General features: G+C 33.5%; 1 protein-coding gene across 1 annotated transcript; it reads left to right on the top strand.

Moving 5' to 3' along the window:
* The first annotated feature begins 181 nt into the window (after positions 1 to 181).
* LOC123885259 (protein REDUCED CHLOROPLAST COVERAGE 2) lies at positions 182 to 22,775 on the top strand. The gene is made up of 23 exons (XM_045934533.1): positions 182 to 631; positions 1,172 to 1,233; positions 11,590 to 11,682; positions 13,723 to 13,795; positions 13,880 to 14,122; positions 14,212 to 14,276; positions 14,530 to 14,661; positions 14,928 to 14,969; positions 15,058 to 15,576; positions 15,667 to 15,827; positions 16,123 to 16,621; positions 16,795 to 16,857; positions 16,938 to 17,039; positions 17,644 to 17,964; positions 18,037 to 18,129; positions 18,228 to 18,329; positions 18,416 to 18,520; positions 18,652 to 18,785; positions 19,212 to 19,395; positions 19,639 to 19,770; positions 19,857 to 19,969; positions 20,107 to 20,185; positions 20,307 to 22,775. The coding sequence occupies exons 1-23, from the start codon at positions 562 to 564 to the stop codon at positions 22,266 to 22,268; spliced, it is 5,349 nt and encodes a 1,782-aa protein (XP_045790489.1). The 5' UTR covers positions 182 to 561; the 3' UTR covers positions 22,269 to 22,775.
* Positions 22,776 to 22,925: the final 150 nt, after the last annotated feature.

Genomic DNA, 22,925 nt, shown 5'->3' with positions numbered 1-22,925 from the left:
AAGTGGATTCTTTTCTCATAATTCAATTTTCTCCAAACGCAAGAACTAATGATCAAACTCAAATATTTGCTTAAAAGGACTAAAATTTTTACCATTTGGATTTGGTGGTAAAAATTTGATAAATTAAATCTAAAAATGAGGTAGAAATATATTTGGTACTACATCTTACACCTATAAACTCACAAATGTGAGGCTTGAAATTGTTAAAGCCTTATTACATCCTCCCGTGTGAATATGCTCAAGGCTAGAATGCCCTTGGCTTACCTTATCCTATCTATCCACACTTTTCTTTTTTTTTTGTTTTTTACTCATTTTTCTATCTCTCTCTCTCTCTCTCTCTCTCTCTCTCATAATCTCTTTTCTCTCCCTCTCCCTCCCTTTTTCTTTGTGTCACTTTGGTTATTAGTAAAGCTATTTCAAACCCATTCCTATTCAATTCACTTCCCTTTATCTTCAACGATGAATTCAAGTATTGGCTTCTAGTTATTTCCGTCCAAAAAGAAACTCTCAAATTAAACAACAATATTTGTAAGTACCTTAAATTTCTCTTAGTGCAATCCAATGGCTCCCAAGACCGGAAAAACAAAACCGCACAAAACTAAAGGAGAAAAAAAGAAAAAAGAAGAGAAAGGTTCATATACTATACTTTATATTATCTCTTTTTATTCCTCTTTCATTTCATGTCTATTCATATATGAAATTGCATTTTTTCTTCTGTTATGAAACATTACATCCATCAAAAAATAAAGAAAAAACTAAAAAACTCTTTGTATTAATGGATACACGAGAAAATTGACCTTCTAACGAGATGATTACAATTTTATATAGCACTACTAAATATCAATTGTTAACTTTTTTTAAAACGGCGGAAGTCGTTAATTAGTTGGTAATGTTAATATTTTTCTCCTCCACCCTCAACACGTTTAACTCTTAGTTCAAATTAGTTGAACTATCCACCGAATGATAAGTAACTTTTATATGTCTCTAATATCTCTCTATCTTATATGAATTTGTTTTCCATTCTTTATTTTTTTTTAAGTAAGTTTAATTTTTATATGTTTAGCAACTAATTTTTATGGTTAACTATTTAATTGCATTGTTATCTTCTTTCAAATTTCATTATATGTTTTGAAATTGCTCATATTAATTTGAATTACATTGTTTATTGTAGTTTTACCGACGGTTATTGAAATTACGGTTGAAATACCAGATGGTTCACAAGTTACCCTCAAGGTATGGATGGTGTGAAATAATTCTAATTTATTTGTCTACTTGCACACTGGAATTTTTATTTTTTTTTTCTTTCTTTTTTTGTCATCTATATATGATTTAAGATAATTTTTTTGAAAACTTGGTATCCGACACCGACTAATTTAAGGGAACCAATCCCACCGTCCACTTGCAGGGGCCATTTAAAATACGATTTTAAGATAATGATTTAAGTTTTCACCTTTAAATAGAAAAATGCAAGTGTTTTCTATAAAAAAATACATGAAAATGAAATATGTGTTTTAAAACTGTTAACTATTTATGTATCTGTTTATATCCACCAATATGCCACAATTTTTTTGTCACATCCGATATACTACGTATGCTACATATGATTAACAAAAAGTCATTGTTTCATTCAAATGAAATAAAGAGTTTCATTAAAGAAAAATAGACAAAAAATAAATAAATAACGAGTTTTACCATCAAGTCAGTTCCACTATCATTAAATATTTTTTTTGATTGCACCCTTGTAATTTAAAAATTCCTTATTTTTAGTCCTCGTATTTGGTGGCAATTTACAGAGGAGAAAACCAAAATTCACCCAAATGGCAGGGGGCAAAAGTGCTATTAGCCTTTTATTTTAGATAATATTTTTGAAAAATTGTTGAGATAGATATTTGAAAAAATACAAATCATTGCTGACATTATGTGCCACATCCTCCATTTATTTAGTACAATTAGATGCTACTAGATACCATGAAGGACTAAAACAAAGAATCTTCGAATTATAAGGTTGAAATTGCAAAAAAATAATTTTATAGAAGGGAAAACCAAATCTCACTTAAATGACATGGAGCAAAAGTGTCATTAACCCAAAATTTAACCATTTTTTGCTTCCCAAATTTTTCACACCGTTGTGTGCCAAATAAGAGTATGCGCATCAACTCTTTTCTTTAAAATTTCCAAAAAAAGAAAAGAAAAAAAAACTCTTTTATTTGGATTTAATCAATTAGGGTGTGTTTGGTTCGAGGTAAATAGAGGGGAGGGAAGAGGAGGTGAGGGAATATTTTTAATGAAATGTGTTTGGTTCAATTTTTAGGAGGGGAGCAAAATCCCTCCAAAACTCAATTTTTGCTTTCCCCCAAATTGCGGGGATTTGGAGGGGAGGGGAGGGGAGAGAGAATGTGTTATTATAATTCTAATTATATTGACATAATTGTCCTCATCATTATTTTAAAATGCCAAAATTATCCTATTTTTTTTATGTTCCTAACCTGTTTTTCTTTTTCCAAATTTTCCAAATAATTTTGTACTAATTTTTTATGTACCAAAAGTCCAAAACTATCCTCCTGTCTACATATAATTATTTTGCTCCGTTGCAATGCAATGTAATGTTTTTTTTTTGGTAGAAATGCAATGTAATGTATTACTGTATAAATATAATCATATAACACATTTTCATTTGATCGAAAAAATTTATACACATTTTCTTTACGTGTACTGTACAAATTTTTCATATAATCTTATTTTGCTTTTTTTTTCTCTCTTTCTTGTTCATTTTATTTAACGTTATAATTATTTTGTTAGGTTGAGCTACATAATAATGTTTTTGATAATTGAGTTACATAATAATTTAAATTTGTGTGTAGAGTTTAATTTTATAGATAAAAAAATAGACGATTTGATTCGTGGAGATTTCGACTCTCGAGTTTTTATATTTAATTATTTTTAATTCGAGTAATTTTAAAATTAAGATAACCTTTATATGATTATAAGGATAAAAAAGTAATTTAGTTTCATCATCCCTCCCCTCCCCCCGTGAACCAAACATATTTGTAATTAAAATCCCTTCCCTCCTCTCCACTTCCCTCTTTTGAACCAAACATATACATAATTAAAAGATCTCCCCTCCCCTTCCCTTCCCTCCCCTCCCCTTCATTAAAATCCCTCCCCTTCCCTCTCATTTTTTGAACCAAAGAGACCCTTAAGATAGGAAACTCCAAGATATCCATGAATTATCCTTTAAAAAAAAAACTCTTTTATTTGGAACAAATCCTTCTAAGATTTTCTTTGGAAGAGAAAGAAAAGCAAAGAGCAACTTTTAAAGCATGGTTTGAAGGGATTTAAGAGGGGTTTTTCAAAAAATTAATCCTCTTAGCGGAACAATCCCGATGAACGGATCTTGATTAAACCATTAATCACAAATCAACGAACACAAAACCACAAGTTTATGTGTTTACCTCTTGAAGTGCAGAACCTTTGAAGTAGAAACTATTTCTGATCACGAGCAAAGCAAAGTAGCGATGCATCTACTCAGTCCACACGAACAGAACTTCTCTGATGACCGGTGCTAGCCAATTCCACCAGAGATTCAGAGAGAACGGGGTTTAGAGAGCGGCGGCTAGGTTTCTAAATTTTAGGACTAACTCTTAGGTTAAAATTCAGCACATAAGTGTATTCTTTTTATAGACTTATTTGAATATCCACCGTACCTTACGGTGTGCTGTATTTTACTTAAGTGCACCATACTTTACGGTGTGCCACGCTTCTCTAATTAAATAATAAGTCATACTTAATTATTTAATTACTAATAAGTCCTACTTATTATTTTATAAATAAGTCTTACTTATTTATTTCTCTCATCTATCTGTCCTTTGTGTGTGACCCTATAGGTTCTCGTAACGTTGGCAATAATATTAAATCACATATTTAATATTATAAACAGTGAGCGGTATCTAGCAACACATCACTGCTACCCAAGTGACGAGAATGTCATGTGATCTGACGAAACATTTCCATGATAACGATCGTGTGTATAATTACCCCTTTGCCCTTATATCTATATTGAACACAAGGCATAGATCGTGTCATCCTTGTATGGTTCAATATCTTATTTCTTGATCCCAGAATATACTGAGTAACGAATAAGCTCAATATCTCATATTGACTTAGTTCGGCGTGGCCACGCATTTTATCAGTCATATTCCATCAAGAGGCCCATAGATATTACTCCTGTTATGCATGAGGGGCAAATTCCATCTAGGTCACTCATGTCCCTCAGCATGATTTGTGGAGTACCCATCAACCGACTTTATAGTCATCCTGTTACGGACAATGTTTGAACGGCAACTAAGTACTCTACTCCACATCTAGGGTCCATAGTGGTTTCAGGTCGAAGGGTGGTATACACCATTATCACTATGAGAATAACTTATGACACTTTTCATAACACACTATGTAGTATTCTCATGGTGGGTCAATCCAATATAAATATTACTCCTAATATTTATATCTATGTGAAGACTTGATATCTCATATCCATGACACGTGAGATGAGGTCATCAGTCTACTCACATAATAGTCTCTATGTTTTACTGTTATCCCACATCACAGTAAAACTTGACTACGGATACTTTAAGAATAGTGTCCTTATGTTTAATGGAGTCTCACTATTAAGTCACACTTAATGTTCCATTAATTAGACTAGCTATTCTAGGGACTTTATTAGTTTGAAACAAACATAATAAAGAAATGCCTTTTTATATATATTAAATATATAAATCAAAGTCATGATACAAAAGAAGATTCTATCAAAACATATTGGCTTTTAGGGCTTACTCCAACAATCTCCCACTAGCACTAAAGCCAATCAGATATTAACTCAACATCTATTGGACTAGCGTGATCATCAAGCATCTTCTATGCAAGATTTTCTATTAGTGGATAAGGAACTCTTTCCTATGTTGGTACCCGATACATCTTCCAATTTACACTTTTGATCTTCTATCAAAAGAAATAAAGTGTCAAAACTTGTATTTGAATCGTTGGTGAGATCTGGTTTTCCGTTGCTTGCAAGATTAAACCATTACCATCTTTAATGAGGTCAGGGGAATCTGCAACGTAAGGAAAACAATTTTCTGCCTCATCTTATGAGACAAACGATTCAAATCATATATTTGACCTTTGTAATAGATATATCAATCTTCTGAAGCTTGTAAGCTTACAGATTTGACATCCGAGCATAAAGTTTATTCCAGACTACAATCTGGGTATACTGTTCTTCGGTTTTGGACAATCAGTATCATTGTAACTCATTTAATTTAAATACTCCCACTGACTTTCTTGTGTGCACAAGAGTTCCTTTATTAATCTTAGTTTTCATAAAACTTGATCAATAAAACTGATAATTCAACTTTGAGAAATTTGAACAAATTCATAAATGAATTTTGTAATTTATATACTTTTCTAGCATCCTTTAGATTAACGAAACTCCGTCCATATGTCAAATACATATGTAAGGTCATTCCAATTAAGGAATGTAACCTCGTTGTCCATCTGCCAGAACTCGTAGTAAAACATACAATAATTGCAAGTGGAATCAAATGAGTTTAAGCACTATGATTGAAATAAAGGTTTCATCATAATTGCATCATGATTTGTGTGAAACCTTTCACATTTAATCACACCATAAAGGTATTCACAATACCATCCATGTGAATCTTTACAACAAGACTCATATTTATCCTATGAGTCTTACTCAATTGGATGACAAAACAATATCCATATATGTTTTGTGTACATGGACTCTTTATAAGTCACATTCTCATCTTCCATGAGCATCATATATCACCTTGTCGAGTCATGGTAAAACCGTGACTCTCAACTGTGTGATATGACATATCCGACTTATATAGGTCTTGTGCTACTCGAACTGGTGATCCAACAACAACTCTTGTTGAACCGATTCATGTTCCATTCTCAAAAACATGTGTTTTGTGGTACTCGAATTTACTCAAGTTCTACATCACTCCCACTATCTCTTCTAGAGACACATTCCTTCTAAAGGAATATTTTAATTCTAGTAACAAAACAACTTTTGTCCTAGAGAGTGTTGTAGAATTAGTATTTCTAAGTTTCTTTAGGATCCCTCCACAAATACACATTAATCCAAGTTGGAATTATGTTTATCTTATAAACCGTACAATCCCAAACTACCATAAAGTCAAACTAGGTATTTTTACCTCCATATCAAATATGGTGTCTTTATGATTTCTTTTATTGGAACTTTTGTGGGTAAAGAATAACTCTAATTAAAATAATTTTTCGAAAGAGTCGCTGGAGATATAAACGAACTATCTTATTTGTAATCATGTCGAACATGATGTAATATAAATAGTTGTTACTATACTCCTTATCTAAGTATTTACCATTACGACTTGTTCGTATGGTCTTAATACTTTTCAAAATTATTCATTTACTTCATTCATAAATTCTTTGAACAAATTCAAAGAATCATACTTTGTGTCAACCACACATATTCACATCTACTAAGCTAATTAGTAATGTAAATGAAGTAAAAGAAATAAAATTATATCTAGCAAATAATTAGTTTAGTGGTTCATATACATCTCATATGTATATATTTCAAATAGATAAAATGTCACTTTGCCTTAGTTGGTAATTGACATACTGAACTATTTTCAAAAGTGGAACTTACATCCTTCAAATGATATAAATCAAATGAGTCCAAAATTCCTATCTATGGAATCTAGAAATGTGTGTCTCACTTATTAGTACTAAGCAATATTAATTGCCACTAATTTACAAGGTTCAAATCTTATTTGATCCTTATTCATCATTGTTATAGATAAGGTTATCAAGTTGATGGAACTCAATTCCATTACTCAATTAGAACAATAGAATAGAAAACATTATTTGGATAATGAAACAACACTTGTCTATTATTCAAACAAGCAGTCCTTTTTTCTTGTCATTACAAGGTTTAGGTCCAATGTTTCTATTATTAAATGAAACATAATAACAATTATTTGGTTCCATGTCAAACTCAACTTCTACGATCAATGAAACTATTTTATTCTAAACGTAGGTTGACTTTATCTATGGTCAAATTTTCACTTCTTTAAACAACTTCATATTTCAACAAATATGAAATTTGCATTTGGTATCATATACCTAAGATGCAAAAGTGAATAATTTAACTTTCTATAACAAAATGTATGAAGAAGTCTTACTTCTTTCTTTCATTTTGACTCTTTCAAAACTATTAGCAGTTTTTCTCGTATTTGAGAACAATTCTCAATATATATGTACCAATTCAGAAACTCTTTTCTGAACTTTATGTCCTTCATAAGGACCTTTTACAGTAAAATATAAATTATATGCCAAATATATCTAATTACGAAAATAAAATATTTGTATCATGATTAAAACATATTTAACTAGGTCTTTAATTAAATATGCTCCCACTATTTTACTCAAACCAAATGACCCTCAACATTTGATTCGGAAAATTCCGTTGGAAGATTTTCTAGTGGGAATGAGATCCATATTTCACTTTGTTTTAAGTCAGCGTTGGGCTGATTACACAAAACGTAGTTATTTAGGTAGGAAACTGTTTCCAATTGTATCTCATACAACTCTCATATCCTTTCCGTTGGGTGAATAACACTTATTCTAATCCATCATATGGAATGACCCAACATTTGCTTCTAAAGTCATATAATCATATTATATTTTCTTTAGTTAAGTTAAACCCAATAAATAGCAATCGGATAAACTGGTTATCTCACCGCAACTTATCAATATTGACAATGCACTTTACGTTGGCAAAACCTACATTAATCGATATTGATCTTGAAGGGTGCTATTCTTTGGAAAGCATAAAACTTAATATATACACATCTTACTAGTATAGAAAATGCACCTTGCGTTGGCAAGACCTACATCTTCAATATTAGTCTTTATGAGTACTTGAAGGATTTTTAATTAAATTTGATCTCACCGACATGTGTATCTTATACACGTGTTTCACTTTACATGACATTCATGTAAATATGCGTTTAATAATTATATAAAACATACATGGCAAATATAATTAAAACATACATCTCATGCATCACATACATAAAATAAAATAGACTAGGTAGTATGGTTATGACCTCCTAACGCACAAGAATTAAATAAACTACTTTATTACAATTCTTTGACCCTCGAGCAAACTTCTCAAGCTTCTCCATCGGTATCATCATTTGGCGTTGTCTCTTTTGAACTCGAGCAATTACATTATTTAAGTAACTAAATAAATAAATAAATAAAATGCACGACACGCAGGCCGTATTTTAAAATAAACCACGACACGCAGGCCGTATAAATTAACGCACCAAATATCTAAGGTCATAACCATATACCATATATTTAATAAATAAATAAATAAGTAATAATAACATCTTATTATTACTATTATTATTAAATTAATATTACATTGTTATGCCAATAACAACGTTTCAGATTTTTATGGAAACATAAAGTTAGATAAATTTTGTATCTTAACGAACTAGCGCCAAAAAAAAAAATTATTCTTTCTGTTTTATTGGCATAACAAACTAATATTATTTCAAAATAATATCGCATCACATGGATATATATCAAATAAAAGTAAAACTGATTCAAATCTTTTAATCTACAATCAAATCTTTTGATTCATAAAAAAAAAAATTATGCTAAATTTATGCTAAACTTTTAAATCAAATCTTTAACAATTAATCAAAACATTTTGAATTAATTTAAATCAGAATCAAACATTTTGATTCATCATCGCTTTAAAAGTACCAAATCAATTTTATTTGATTCAAATATTTTAATTCTAAATTAAATATTTTGAATCAAATCTTTAATGATTCTATAATCATCAAATATGATAATTTAATTAATCAAAACTCCTTTTGAATAAACTTTAAATAATTCAAATAATTAATTTAAAACGGATCGAATCAAACTTTTTGAATCAATTGGATCACTTTAAAACACCAAACCAAATCTTAACTATTAAGAATCACTTGTAACAAATTACAGGCAATCGATTTGGAAATATCTTAACCATTAAGAATATCAAATCACGATTTGCTATTTGTCCTACAAATAATCTGGCTTTCAAATTGTTACCAGTATTAACATCTTTAATTTTAAGTTAAAAGCCAAAATTGGTTATGTGGCCAAACAAACAGGTTTGAGAAACATCACGATTAATAAAACAGATTGATTTCAAAATTTTGATCGTGAAATTCATATCACATATGAAAATATTTGAATCACATTTAAAATTAAACCCAATATAAATAATATTATCTTTTAATTCTAAATTAAAATCACAATCGGTTATATATGTCGCCGAACCAAACAAACCTGATTCAAACCCTTTAATTCATTCAATATATGTTTTGATTCATAATCAAAAGGCAAATTGAATATATATAACTTATGGGATCATATCCGAAAGCTAAATCCAAACTATTTGGAATCAACTTTAAAATAAGATTCAAACCACTGATGAATATATCTTATATATCATATGTGTGGATCTTATGAATGATAATAACCAGTGCAAATCAAAATCGCTTAAATAATATATTCATGCATCCAAACGATTTAGAGGTATAAGTTAATCACTTCTTTGACAAGAACGTGAACAGATTAAAATTCGTATGATTGCCTCTATTTGAATCGTATTCAAAATAAAAAATACAAACATCGATCGAGCAAGCACATAGACACATAACTCTTGAATATATCAGCATATAATCATATTATGCATAATCAGATTCGGATTTAATGATTTAACCAGAACCAAAGCTCTGATACCACTGAAGGGATTTAAGAGGGGTTTTTCAAAAAATTAATCCTCTTAGCGGAACAATCCCGATGAACGGATCTTGATTAAACCATTAATCACAAATCAACGAACACAAAACCACAAGTTTATGTGTTTACCTCTTGAAGTGCAGAACCTTTGAAGTAGAAACTATTTCTGATCACGAGCAAAGCAAAGTAGCGATGCATCTACTCAGTCCACACGAACAGAACTTCTCTGATGACCGGTGCTAGCCAATTCCACCAGAGATTCAGAGAGAACGGGGTTTAGAGAGCGGCGGCTAAGTTTCTAAATTTTAGGACTAACTCTTAGGTTAAAATTCAGCACATAAGTGTATTCTTTTTATAGACTTATTTGAATATCCACCGTACCTTACGGTGTGCTGTATTTTACTTAAGTGCACCATACTTTACGGTGTGCCACGCTTCTCTAATTAAATAATAAGTCATACTTAATTATTTAATTACTAATAAGTCCTACTTATTATTTTATAAATAAGTCTTACTTATTTATTTCTCTCATCTATCTGTCCTTTGTGTGTGACCCTATAGGTTCTCGTAACGTTGGCAATAATATTAAATCACATATTTAATATTATAAACAGTGAGCGGTATCTAGCAACACATCACTGCTACCCAAGTGACGAGAATGTCATGTGATCTGACGAAACATTTCCATGATAACGATCGTGTGTATAATTACCCCTTTGCCCTTATATCTATATTGAACACAAGGCATAGATCGTGTCATCCTTGTATGGTTCAATATCTTATTTCTTGATCCCAGAATATACTGAGTAACGAATAAGCTCAATATCTCATATTGACTTAGTTCGGCGTGGCCACGCATTTTATCAGTCATATTCCATCAAGAGGCCCATAGATATTACTCCTGTTATGCATGAGGGGCAAATTCCATCTAGGTCACTCATGTCCCTCAGCATGATTTGTGGAGTACCCATCAACCGACTTTATAGTCATCCTGTTACGGACAATGTTTGAACGGCAACTAAGTACTCTACTCCACATCTAGGGTCCATAGTGGTTTCAGGTCGAAGGGTGGTATACACCATTATCACTATGAGAATAACTTATGACACTTTTCATAACACACTATGTAGTATTCTCATGGTGGGTCAATCCAATATAAATATTACTCCTAATATTTATATCTATGTGAAGACTTGATATCTCATATCCATGACACGTGAGATGAGGTCATCAGTCTACTCACATAATAGTCTCTATGTTTTACTGTTATCCCACATCACAGTAAAACTTGACTACGGATACTTTAAGAATAGTGTCCTTATGTTTAATGGAGTCTCACTATTAAGTCACACTTAATGTTCCATTAATTAGACTAGCTATTCTAGGGACTTTATTAGTTTGAAACAAACATAATAAAGAAATGCCTTTTTATATATATTAAATATATAAATCAAAGTCATGATACAAAAGAAGATTCTATCAAAACATATTGGCTTTTAGGGCTTACTCCAACATGGTTATCCTTGAAGAAAAACAAACTTCAATGCATGCTCTTTGATAAATGCTTTAAAAAAATTGTAGGCAAAATTACAGTAGATGTCCTTTATTTTATTTTTTTTGATTTGTAAATATTTCCTAATTTATTTTCTTTCTAATCTCTAAATTCAACTTGTTATTTTGTGTAATAACAAATGATTGGATCTATTTGTTGGGATGCAGGGCATCTCTACAGACAGGATACTGGATTTGAGAAAGCTCTTAGCAGTCCATGTTGAGACTTGTCACTTGACTAACTTCTCCCTATCTCACGAGGTATGTATGGAGTCCGAGGAAACTCGGGATAAATAATGGGATCAATGCATTAGTTTAATGAATCATCTCTCATATAACTTTAATATTTTTTCTGTTCATAGTCGATCTGAGACTTAACCATTCATACTTGAAATTCAACAATAATCACTTCAAACAATTATTGCGATAATATATCAAGTGGTGTATGCATTGCACACAATACTTCATCTTCCGGCCCTATTTTTTTCCCGATGTAACACGATTTTTTTCTTCAAGTAGTCTAATAGTTAGAAAATAATTCCTTAAAATAAATAAATGATAAAATCAAAGTTCAAATTCCAACTTCTGCATATATAATATCTCTACCGATTAAATTATATTATTTTACCATCACGATATTATTGTTTTGGAGGATATTATTGTTTATATATGTTTTACAAGGATTTGAAATGGAACTTGTTTCATGAAAAAGAAATAGCAATATCTTGAATATCATTAAAAAAAATTGGAATGGGTTTTGTTGATTCATTATTTAATAAAATTGTCACTAGAGTTAAAATATTACATTAGATGAAACAATTGAAGTTGAACAACATATAAATCAGATGATCTATAAATTTAACGTTTTAAGATTTTGGGTGAATATGCGGTGTTCAAACTTACTATCGTGATTGTTTTTAGCCCAATGTGTGATTCAACCCATATACTCCCCTAGAAGGTCCAATAATGATATGAGAGTTCAGTCGACTTGATGAGGGAACGAGAGAGATTCATGGTGTTGGATCTCGAATGCAAAGAGTCTCAAACTTGAGGAATAGATGTTGTGTTGTGATATGTCGAGTGTGGGTTAAAGTCTCACATTGAATGAAAGAGTTGATATTGAACATGTAAGTGAGAAGACACACAAATCCAATGCATGCCTTAAGATTTTGGTTGAGTTAATGTACTACTGAATGAAAGAGTTGATGTTGAATAACATGTAAGTGAAATGAGTCACAAAGGCAATGCCTTAAAATTTTGAATGAAGTAGCATGTCTAACCTCACTTGTGTGATTGTTCTTAGCCAAATGTGATGATCCAACCTAACACTAGTCACACCAACCATGACTTGGGTTCTACTTTAGACTCAGATTATTATAGGGTAAATCATTAATTTGGCTTAACTTGATAACACATTCGTTATTGAATGTATCAAAATTACAAACACACGTTCATCACCGTTACCAATTCTTCAACATGTCTAATGTGAAGTACGTTTTCAGGTATGTCTAAATCGTTTGATTGAGTTGTTATTTCTACTTTAACAAAAACAGTGTTTTGATGCAACCCTAAAGACTCAACATGTGGATAAAAATAATGTTGCCTTTGTTTGTTGGAAAAGAAATTTAGTGGAAGCTGGTTTGGCAGCTTCTAGTCTCGTCATTATGAGAAGAAATCTGAAGGAGATTGAAATCGAAACCGAATGAGGAGGGATGGAGGAGGCGTGTGAATCGAAGTTTTGGTCCCCTATTTTAATTTGGTTATTAAAATAGGGAGATCAAAACTTCAAAAATTGAAAATAGGAGGATTAAAACGTCAAAAAAAAAATTAAACTATATTATCAAAAATAAAAAATGTAACATTTTTTTTAAATGGGTTGGGTTCGCATGAGGTTGGAATCACAAACCTGTTGCCTGAAGTAAACCACTTTTGGTTTGAATGGATTGGTTCGGATTGGAATCAAACTTGAACGAGTTCGAATAAAATATAAATTGATTTGATTTGATTTGATTTGAATCACCAGATCAGTAAACACCGCGCATAACGCGTCAAGAAATAATGACAACTTGGCTAAATAGGCCTAGACATAGTATTTATTTACCGGCCCTTTTTTGCACACGGTCTATCACCATACATAGAGGGGCCTTTTTTGCTTATTATTCCGTTTTGAGGTTATGTCTCCTCTAATCTAAATTTTCTATCTCCAAGAAAAGAAAGTGAAATAGTTAGAACTTGTTATTGATGAATGAATGAATGAATGTACATAAGAAATAAAACAAGTACTGTACTTGAATTGAATAGGTGCGAGGCGAAAGGCTGAAAGATAACGTGGAAATCGTATCACTCAAACCATGTCATGTCTCAATCGTTCAAGGTAACTAACTCTAACTAACTAACTAACTAACTCCATTCAAGTTATGCATACACAATCAGTCCCATTAACAATGTTATTTTTCAGAGGACTACTACACGGAAGAGGTTGTGGTGACGCATATTCGCCGACTTTTAGACATCGCAGCCTGCACCTCAGCCTTCGGGAAACTACCCTCCGGGCGAGGGTCAGTCGAAAATGGATCCCCAAAACCCAAAGCCAATGATCAGAATTTGGACTTGGGTGGTGATGTCTCCATGTATCCACCACCTAGACTTGGACAATTCTATGACTTCTTTTCCTTTTCAAACCTTACACCCCCATTTCATTGTAAGCTTTTCTATCTTATTAATCTTCTTTTTATTTGTGGCATGCTTTAGTGACAATGATTACTGTAATTTTGGTTTAAATTCTTGCAGACATACGAAGATCAAACCGTCCATTCCTTGAGGATAAGACCGATGATGATTTCTTTCAGATCGATGTAAGTGTTGTTATTATTCATTGTGCCTGCCCTTATTCTGAACAAACTACCGCATACTCCTTCTGGTCACTATTATAAGCACAAATTCACTTTTTCAGATTCATTGAATAACTAATGTATCTGGTTATACATCAGTTATTCAATGAATTTAATAAGTGAATTTTTGCTTGCTTATAATAGTGACCGGAAGGAGTACTATTTTTTTACCACTTCCCATCAGTGAGTTACTTTTGTGTACATTTCACATGTTCAGGTTAGGGTTTGCAGTGGCAAACCAACTACAATTGTTGCCTGTAGGAAAGGATTCTATCCTGCTGGAAAACGTCCTCTTATTAGCCATGCATTGGTGCCTCTCTTACAGCAAATAAGCAGGGTGTTTGATTCTGTAAGTTTAAACTCATTATTGTTTTTTAGAACAATTTTTCTAGTAAATAATAGGTAAATATTAAGGGTCATGCTAACCAATGCCCCCGGGACACTAGTTAAGGATACTAAAAGGAGTAATTTTTACATTGAAAATAGCATTTTTTATACTTATAAAAAGTAGATTACACAATTTCCAATACATTCATACCTTATTTAGCTTCTTAACCAGTGCCCCAGGGGCACTAGTTAGCATTTTCCAAATATTAATAATAATATTTATTGCAGGCGTATAAAGCTCTTATGAAGGCATTTACAGAACACAATAAGGTATATACTTTTGCATTGCATTATAAGATTTCACCTTGTTATGCTAATTGTACCAGATGTTTTTACAATTATAGTGGTATGATTTCAGTTTGGCAACCTTCCTTACGGTTTTCGTGCAAACACATGGGTTGTCCCTCCAGTTGTTTCTGACAATCCAGGTGTGTTTCCCACACTGCCTATGGAAGATGAAACTTGGGGAGGAAATGGAGGTGGTCAAGGAAGGGATAGTAAACATGAAAAGAGACAATGGGCCAGAGATTTTGCAATCCTAGCTGCAATGCCCTGTCAAAATGCAGAAGAGAGGCAAATTCGAGATAGGAAAGCCTTTCTGCTTCATAGTTTATTCGTAGACGTATCAGTCTTCAAAGCAGTTTCTGCAATTAAGCATTTTAAAGATAGCAAACAAAGCTCTATTAGTAATGTTCCATCTTCATATGAAGAAAGAATCGGTGATTTAACTATTAAGGTGATAAGAGATTTATCTGATGCAAGCATTAAGTTGGACTGCAAAAATGACGGGACTCTGGTTCTTGGATTAACCGAGGAAGAACTTGCTCAAAGAAACTTGCTTAAAGGCATAACTGCTGATGAAAGTGCAGCTGTTCATGTAAGTGGTTTTTTTGACCCTCTTATAATGCACTCTAGTGGTTTTTGACTTTCTGTTTATGATAAGTTTTTCTCCCTTTTGTTCTTCTAGGACACTCCTACTTTAGGTGCAGTAATTATACGACATTGTGGCTACACAGCTGTGGTAAAGGTTTCACCTGAGACAGATTCGGCGGGGAGTCCTAATGGTTCTTTGGTAATTGATATTGAGGACCAACCTGAAGGAGGTGCAAATGCATTAAACGTTAACAGGTAGGTAGTTTAGAGTGCATTTGTTAATTATTATAACCACTGTAAGAAGTGTTACAATAAAAATGAAAAATCACTCTTGCTTTAAAGAAAAAACTTTGAAATGTAAATTACTTTATGCAAAACTTTAAATTATTTATTTTATTTTTTGTGTAAACAACGGGCCCTTAATCTCCCACTTAGTTGATATATTTTGGTAATCAAGGATCAACCTGATGCAAACTTAATTCTCACATCATAAAATCGATTGCTGCCTTTACAAGTTTCTGATACAATTTTCTTACCAACTTACCTTCAGCTTGAGGATGCTATTGCACAAGGCATCCACACCTCAATCATCTAATGCAATCCAACGAGTCCAGAGCACTGATGTCGATAATTCTCATTCTGCTCGGTCTTTCGTAAAGCAAGTTCTCGAGGAAAGTTTTCTAAAATTGAAGGAAGAGGACACTAGACGTAGCAAATCTATCAGATGGGAGCTTGGGGCATGCTGGGTACAACATTTGCAAAGCCAAGCTACAGCAAAAACTGAGCCAAAAAAGGCCGAAGAAGCTAAACTTGAACCATCTGTAAAGGGTCTTGGAAAACAAGGTGGGTTACTAAAGGAATTGAAGAAAAAGATTGACATCAGGAACTCTAAAGTAGAACAAGGGAACGACATTGACATAAACAAGCCTGATGCTACTCAACAGGAATTTGAAAGACAATGTGAAGAAAAGGAAACTATATGGAGAAAACTGCTTACTGATGCTGCATATTCACGCCTTAAAGAATCTAAAACTGATTTTCATCTAAAGGTTCACACCTTCTTTCTGATATGATTGATAATACATTGGACTGTATTTAACATGTTTCCTTATTTTTCCATCTATCCATATCTGTAATGTGATTGTCATATGTTCATTAGCGCAATCTCTGTACTTATATATACTTTGATAAATAACTTTACTGGGGTTCTCCATCTTTGCAGTCACCTGATGAATTGATGGAGATGGCACATAAATATTATGATGATGTTGCACTTCCAAAGCTGGTTAGTTTCATAATTTTGAGCTCGTTTTCAAACCGAGTTATTCTGGAATGTGTTTAGTTATTCTGACTTTGAATCCTTAGGTGGCAGATTTTGGATCCCTTGAACTTTCACCTGTTGATGGGAGAACATTGACTGATTTCATGCATACCAGGGGCTTGCAGATGTCTTCCTTGGGACGAGTGGTAACGTTCTAATCTTTATCTTTTTCTGTGTACTCCGTTTAATTATACTACCGGTTCATCTTATATTGAACTATATGTTTCCTTCTTTAAATAAGTATTGCTGTGTTGCTTCTTTACCTTATTTTATATCAGGGCAAATGTAAAAGAAATTATGTTGGTAAGTTACAGCCAATTGTTCCATAGACTGTATAAATTTGCTCCAAATGAGAGCCAGCCAACAACTATTACATATTTCCCATGAACATAGCTCAGTTGCCAGGGACATTGCATGTAATATGTAGGGACCAGGGTTGAACCCCGGTAATCCCAATTATTCACCTTAAAAAAGGTGAAATTCTAGCCACTAGGCTACCTGACCAAAAAATAATAATAATGCACCGGCCTAGTGGAGTTTTCAGATTATAGTTTGTAATGTAGTTGATATCACTAGTTTATAGTGTGATAGTTATAGGAATTGAAATTCCATTATTAATTATAAGGAATCAAAGTAAACTTAAATGACATAAATTTTGTGCCTGGAAAAAAATGAAAGTTTCAAGTTGTGATATGAATATATGTACTTGGGAGAATTTCGCCAATTATATATTCAAATTCTATCTATCAGGTTGATCTTGCTGATAAACTTCCTCATGTGCAATCACTTTGTATACATGAGATGGTTGTTCGAGCCTACAAGCACATCTTGCAAGCTGTTGTTGCAGCTGTTGATAATGATTCTGAATTGGCTTCATCTATAGCATCATGCTTAAATATATTGTTGGGAACTCCGTCATTTGAAACTAACGATGCTGATATTACTAGTTGTGATATACTGAAATGGAAGTGGGTAGAAATCTTCCTTTTGAAGAGGTTTGGATGGAAGTGGAAGTATGAAATTAGTAAAGATTTAAGAAAGTTTGCCATTCTTCGTGGACTGTGCCATAAGGTAAAATAAACGGATTGATGATATTGACTGTTTTCTGCTATTGGTATCTTAACTTTGAGAATCCTTTAAAAGGTTGGACTTGAGCTTGTTCCGAGGGACTATGATATGGATACAGCATCTCCTTTTAGAAAGTCAGATATTGTAAGCATGGTCCCCATATACAAGGTGAGATACGTGACAAATGAATTTCGTTTCGTGGAAAATTGACTATATTTTTCTCAAACCATGTTGATTGAATTGTGTAATTTTCATTGTTTTCGTAGCATGTTGCTTGCTCATCTGCTGATGGCCGAACACTGTTGGAATCATCAAAGACTTCCTTGGATAAAGGAAAATTGGAGGATTCTGTCAACTACGGCACCAAGGTATGAATAAATTCTCCCATCTTGCAGCAAGGTTTGTTCATGTAGCCAATAACTAATTCACCAACATTTTGAATTGAATCTTGAAGGCACTTTCAAAGTTAGTATCAGTGTGTGGGCCTTACCATAGAATGACCGCAGGAGCTTATAGTCTCTTGGCTGTTGTGCTATACCATACTGGTGATTTCAATCAGGTATGTGTTTTAATATCGTGAAGTCCTCTCTGTTAATTCATGGCAACCGGTGACATATATGCTGTGGTTACTTACTTGCCATGTTAATTCCATTCACTATCATCATAACAATTTAACTGTGATTTTCTTAGGCAACTATCTATCAGCAAAAAGCACTAGATATTAATGAGAGAGAGCTTGGACTGGACCATCCCGATACCATGAAAAGTTACGGGGATCTTGCTGTTTTCTATTATCGTCTCCAACATACTGAGTTGGCTTTAAAGTATGCTTTTAATATCCTACTCTTAATAGTTGATTTCTATATCGTTGTATGTCCTTTTCGTTCTTCATATGAGAATCTAAATGTCCCCATGTTGTGCGATCTTTTCTATTTTTTATTATAGAATGTCCTGTAACAGTTTTGAATTAATGAGAATATGAACCTCAAATGATATGGATATTGATCTAGTGTTTTTATGTAACGGCTAATTCCTAAAGCATGAAACAAAAATACTAACTAAGCTATGGTTGTGCCAATTGTAAGCCTACTAATACTATCCTGATGCTGATGTGAAGAAAGTGATAAATATTAAATACTCCCTCCGGTCCTATATAATTTAATAATGTAAATTGATTAGTTATAATTTTTCTTTGACTAGTTATAAGGAAACTCATGTCTTTAATTTTGACAATTCTTTTATGTATTTAGGTATGTTAATCGTGCATTGTATCTTCTGCACCTAACTTGTGGACCTTCACATCCGAACACTGCTGCCACCTACATCAATGTAGCAATGATGGAAGAAGGATTGGGGAATGTCCATGTTGCCCTGAGATACCTTCATGAGGCTTTAAAATGTAACAAAAGATTACTTGGAGCTGATCATATACAGGTCCCTCTCATTCTTAGCATGACGAAATACTTTTACAAGTTGCAATTTCATTAGATTAATAGTCATATGATCATATGATGAATTGCACTACATAGAGAAATTGAGATTCATGAAACTGAGCAGCATTCTGAGTTCTATGCAACAATTATTTCCATATAGTATTGTTCAGTATCTTGCCGAATATGCATCTCATTGGGATTAGTGGGAACTTGTAACTTATTTTCAAAATTATGGTTTGTTCAGACGGCAGCCAGCTATCATGCAATAGCCATTGCTCTTTCTTTGATGGAAGCATACTCTCTAAGCGTTCAGCATGAACAAACCACTCTCCAGATATTGCAGGCCAAACTTGGGTCTGATGATCTAAGGACTCAGGTACTCTTGCATATTCTCTTTCAAGGTAGATATATATAAGTGCAGCAATTTTTGTTTCTTAGGCAAATAGATGTGAATTGTTACAGGATGCAGCTGCTTGGCTTGAATATTTCGAGTCAAAGGCTCTCGAACAACAGGAAGCTGCTCGCAATGGTACACCTAAGCCAGATGCCTCAATCTCCAGCAAGGGTCATTTAAGGTAGTCATAACAATCACCTAATAAGTTAGATTAATCATGTTCGAAACAATGCACTTGGATTTAATCATCATTAAATCTATCAATTTTTTCCATTCATTCTTTTTAAATATTATAACAATCAAAATGCCTTATATCAGCGTGTCAGACCTCTTGGATTACATAACACCAGATGCTGATTTGAAAGCAAGAGAAGCACAAAAAAAGGCTCGTGCCAAGGTAATAAATAACTTCTTTTATCCAGTTCATATACATCTTAGTGCTCATATTTTCTTTTTACTTTGAACATTAGTTTCCCATATTTTTACTAAAGGAAACTCAATTATAATTCATGTTACAGTTGAAAGAAAAACCAGGCCAAAATTCGGATACAGCTACAGATGAAAGTCACAAGGAGGAAGATGTGTCTATAGATTATTCAATTACTGAGACTTCAAGCGATAAAGAAAATAAATCTGAAGCTCAATTTCAAGAACAAAAGATAGATAAAGTTGAGTTCACAAATTTAGACCAAACAATGCTCAATGAAGGCAATAAACTGGCAGAGAGTGACAACTCAGATGAAGGATGGCAGGAAGCAGTTCCTAAAGGTCGTTCGGTCATCGGGCGCAAGTCATCTTCATCAAGGAGACCTACCCTAGCAAAACTAAACACCAACTTCATCAATGTTTCTCAATCATCCAAATATCGAGGAAATCCCTCAAACTTTTCTTCTCCAAGATCAAATTTAAATGAGACTACTGCAGGGACGTCTCTTCCTGTTCCAAAAAAGTTTGTCAAGAGCACAAGCTTCAGTCCTAAGCTGAATGGCTCTAACACCCCTACCGCTGGAGTGGAGAAGTTAGCAGACACAAAGTCAGCTCCATCTAGCCCGGCTCCAAGCGATCAAATTGCTAAACCAGCTCCTGTTAATGGTGGCATCACTCTTCAGTCAACAAGTAAACTTTTTTCTTACAAAGAAGTTGCCTTAGCCCCACCTGGAACAATTGTCAAGGCTGTGGCTGAACAGCCACCGAAAGGAAATCCTAATGTTGAACAAAATTCTGAGGTGAGCCCCATAGTAATTGCAGAGAAGGAGATCCATAGTAATGTAGGAGCCCCAAATGATATTGAAGAGAAGGTTCAAAATTCAGTTAATGAGAACGCGCAAGAATCTTTCCATGGAGAAGAAAAAGAAAAGGAAGTTGTTGTGGTGGCAGCTAATACAGCAACATTAAAAAGTATCGAGGTCAGAAAACTCCAGGAAGCAAACAATGATGTTGTTATAGAGAAGAATGTTGAAGTCGGAAACATCACAGCCGTGGTGGTTGAGAAATCTGATAGTTTAAACAAGGCAACCAATGCTACCTCCAAAGATTCATCAGAGATAGAAGCACAATCAACTTCCCTAACCGTTTCAGTTGAAAGTAAAATACACGACAACGATGCTTCTATATCAAAAGAGGTGGATATTGAAGGAGAAAAGCAAGAAGTAATAGAAGGTGGAAAAGAACAAACCAAGAAACTTTCAGCAGCTGCACCACCATTTAATCCATCCACAATTCCAGTTTTTGGCTCTGTTCCAATTCCAGTTCCAGTTCCAGGTTTCAATGATCATGTAGGTATTTTGCCTCCGCCGGTAAATATTTCTCCTTTGCTTCCACGGAGATCTCTGCATCAGTCAGCGACAGCTAGGGTTCCATATGGTCCACGGATTTCTGGTGGCTATAATAGACATTATGGGAACCGCGTTCCACGAACTAAAATTATATTTCCGTCAGGTGAGCAGTCCAGTGATGGCAACCCTAACAGCCCTCCTACAATAATGAACCCACATGCCTCAGAGTTTGTACCTGGACAAATTTGGGTGACTCCTAATGGATATATAACTTCGCCAAATGGCATTCCAGTATCTCCTAATAGTTTCCCCCCAATATCTCCAAATGATGGTAGTCCTCATGATTCACTAAATGATATCCCAGTGAACCAAACTGAGTTTGCAACATCTCCAAATAGTTCAAATGATTTAGCACAAGTTGAAAACAATCTTCAAAATGAAAAAGTTCTCGATGAGCAAGTTACCAAAGCTTTGACAGCACAAGTCAGTTCTGAGAAGCAGCCAGTGGAGCAAAATCCTCAACCTGACCCACATGTCAGCACTGAAAATGGTTGTCCTGAACTAGAAGAAAAGGATATAGTCCTTAGCGACCCAACTGAGGTTGAAGTAGCCAACAAAGACACGGTAGATGAGGTAGAGTCAAGCAAATGTTGGGGAGATTACAGTGACAACGAAGCTGAATCAACTGAGGTTAAGGAAAGTTAAAACGTTTCTTGGTAATCAAGAAACACTTTTTGTTGCAAAGGTATCAAAGATAACAAAATGTGATTGATACAAGGGATTGACTAGATTGCAGTTTTCATTGTCCGGAATTATTCATGGTAGAACTGATTACTAATAATGAAATGTGGAAGAAGTTTCATCCATCTTGGTTGGTACATATTGATTGAGGGGATTCAAGTTTAATTAAGGCCTGTTTTTGCGAAGAAAGTCGCAAACAAGACCACGGAAGATTTGGTGAGTAGTTTTTTAGTAATGTGTTTCAAATTCTTTTGATCTGGATCTGCTATAGCTGTATTTTTTTTTGCATGTTTATGTTTCATGTTATGATACTCTGATGACAGTTGATGACTATGTTGCACGGAAATAATGTCTTATCTCTGTCTTTTCGAACTTTTTTATCATTTATATTTTAAACTTGTATTTTCCGTGTGATGAATAACAATGTTGTACAAGTTCAAAAATCAAAACGGTGTACTTGATAATCATAAATTTGAAAGGAGGGAAACATTTGTATTTTACACTGCATAAAAAGCATTCAAAATATCGTTTAATTTTCAAATCACCCCGGCGGTCATCCCAATGAATTGCCACACACTCATTCATGTGCTCGGGGATAGACTATTGATCTGACTCTCATGG

The sequence above is a fragment of the Trifolium pratense genome, linkage group LG5 (assembly GCF_020283565.1).
Source record: "Trifolium pratense cultivar HEN17-A07 linkage group LG5, ARS_RC_1.1, whole genome shotgun sequence".
NCBI classification, from domain to species: Eukaryota; Viridiplantae; Streptophyta; class Magnoliopsida; order Fabales; family Fabaceae; genus Trifolium; species Trifolium pratense.
Note: the sequence above shows the minus strand (reverse complement) of the source record. Positions and strands in the feature narration are given on the sequence as shown.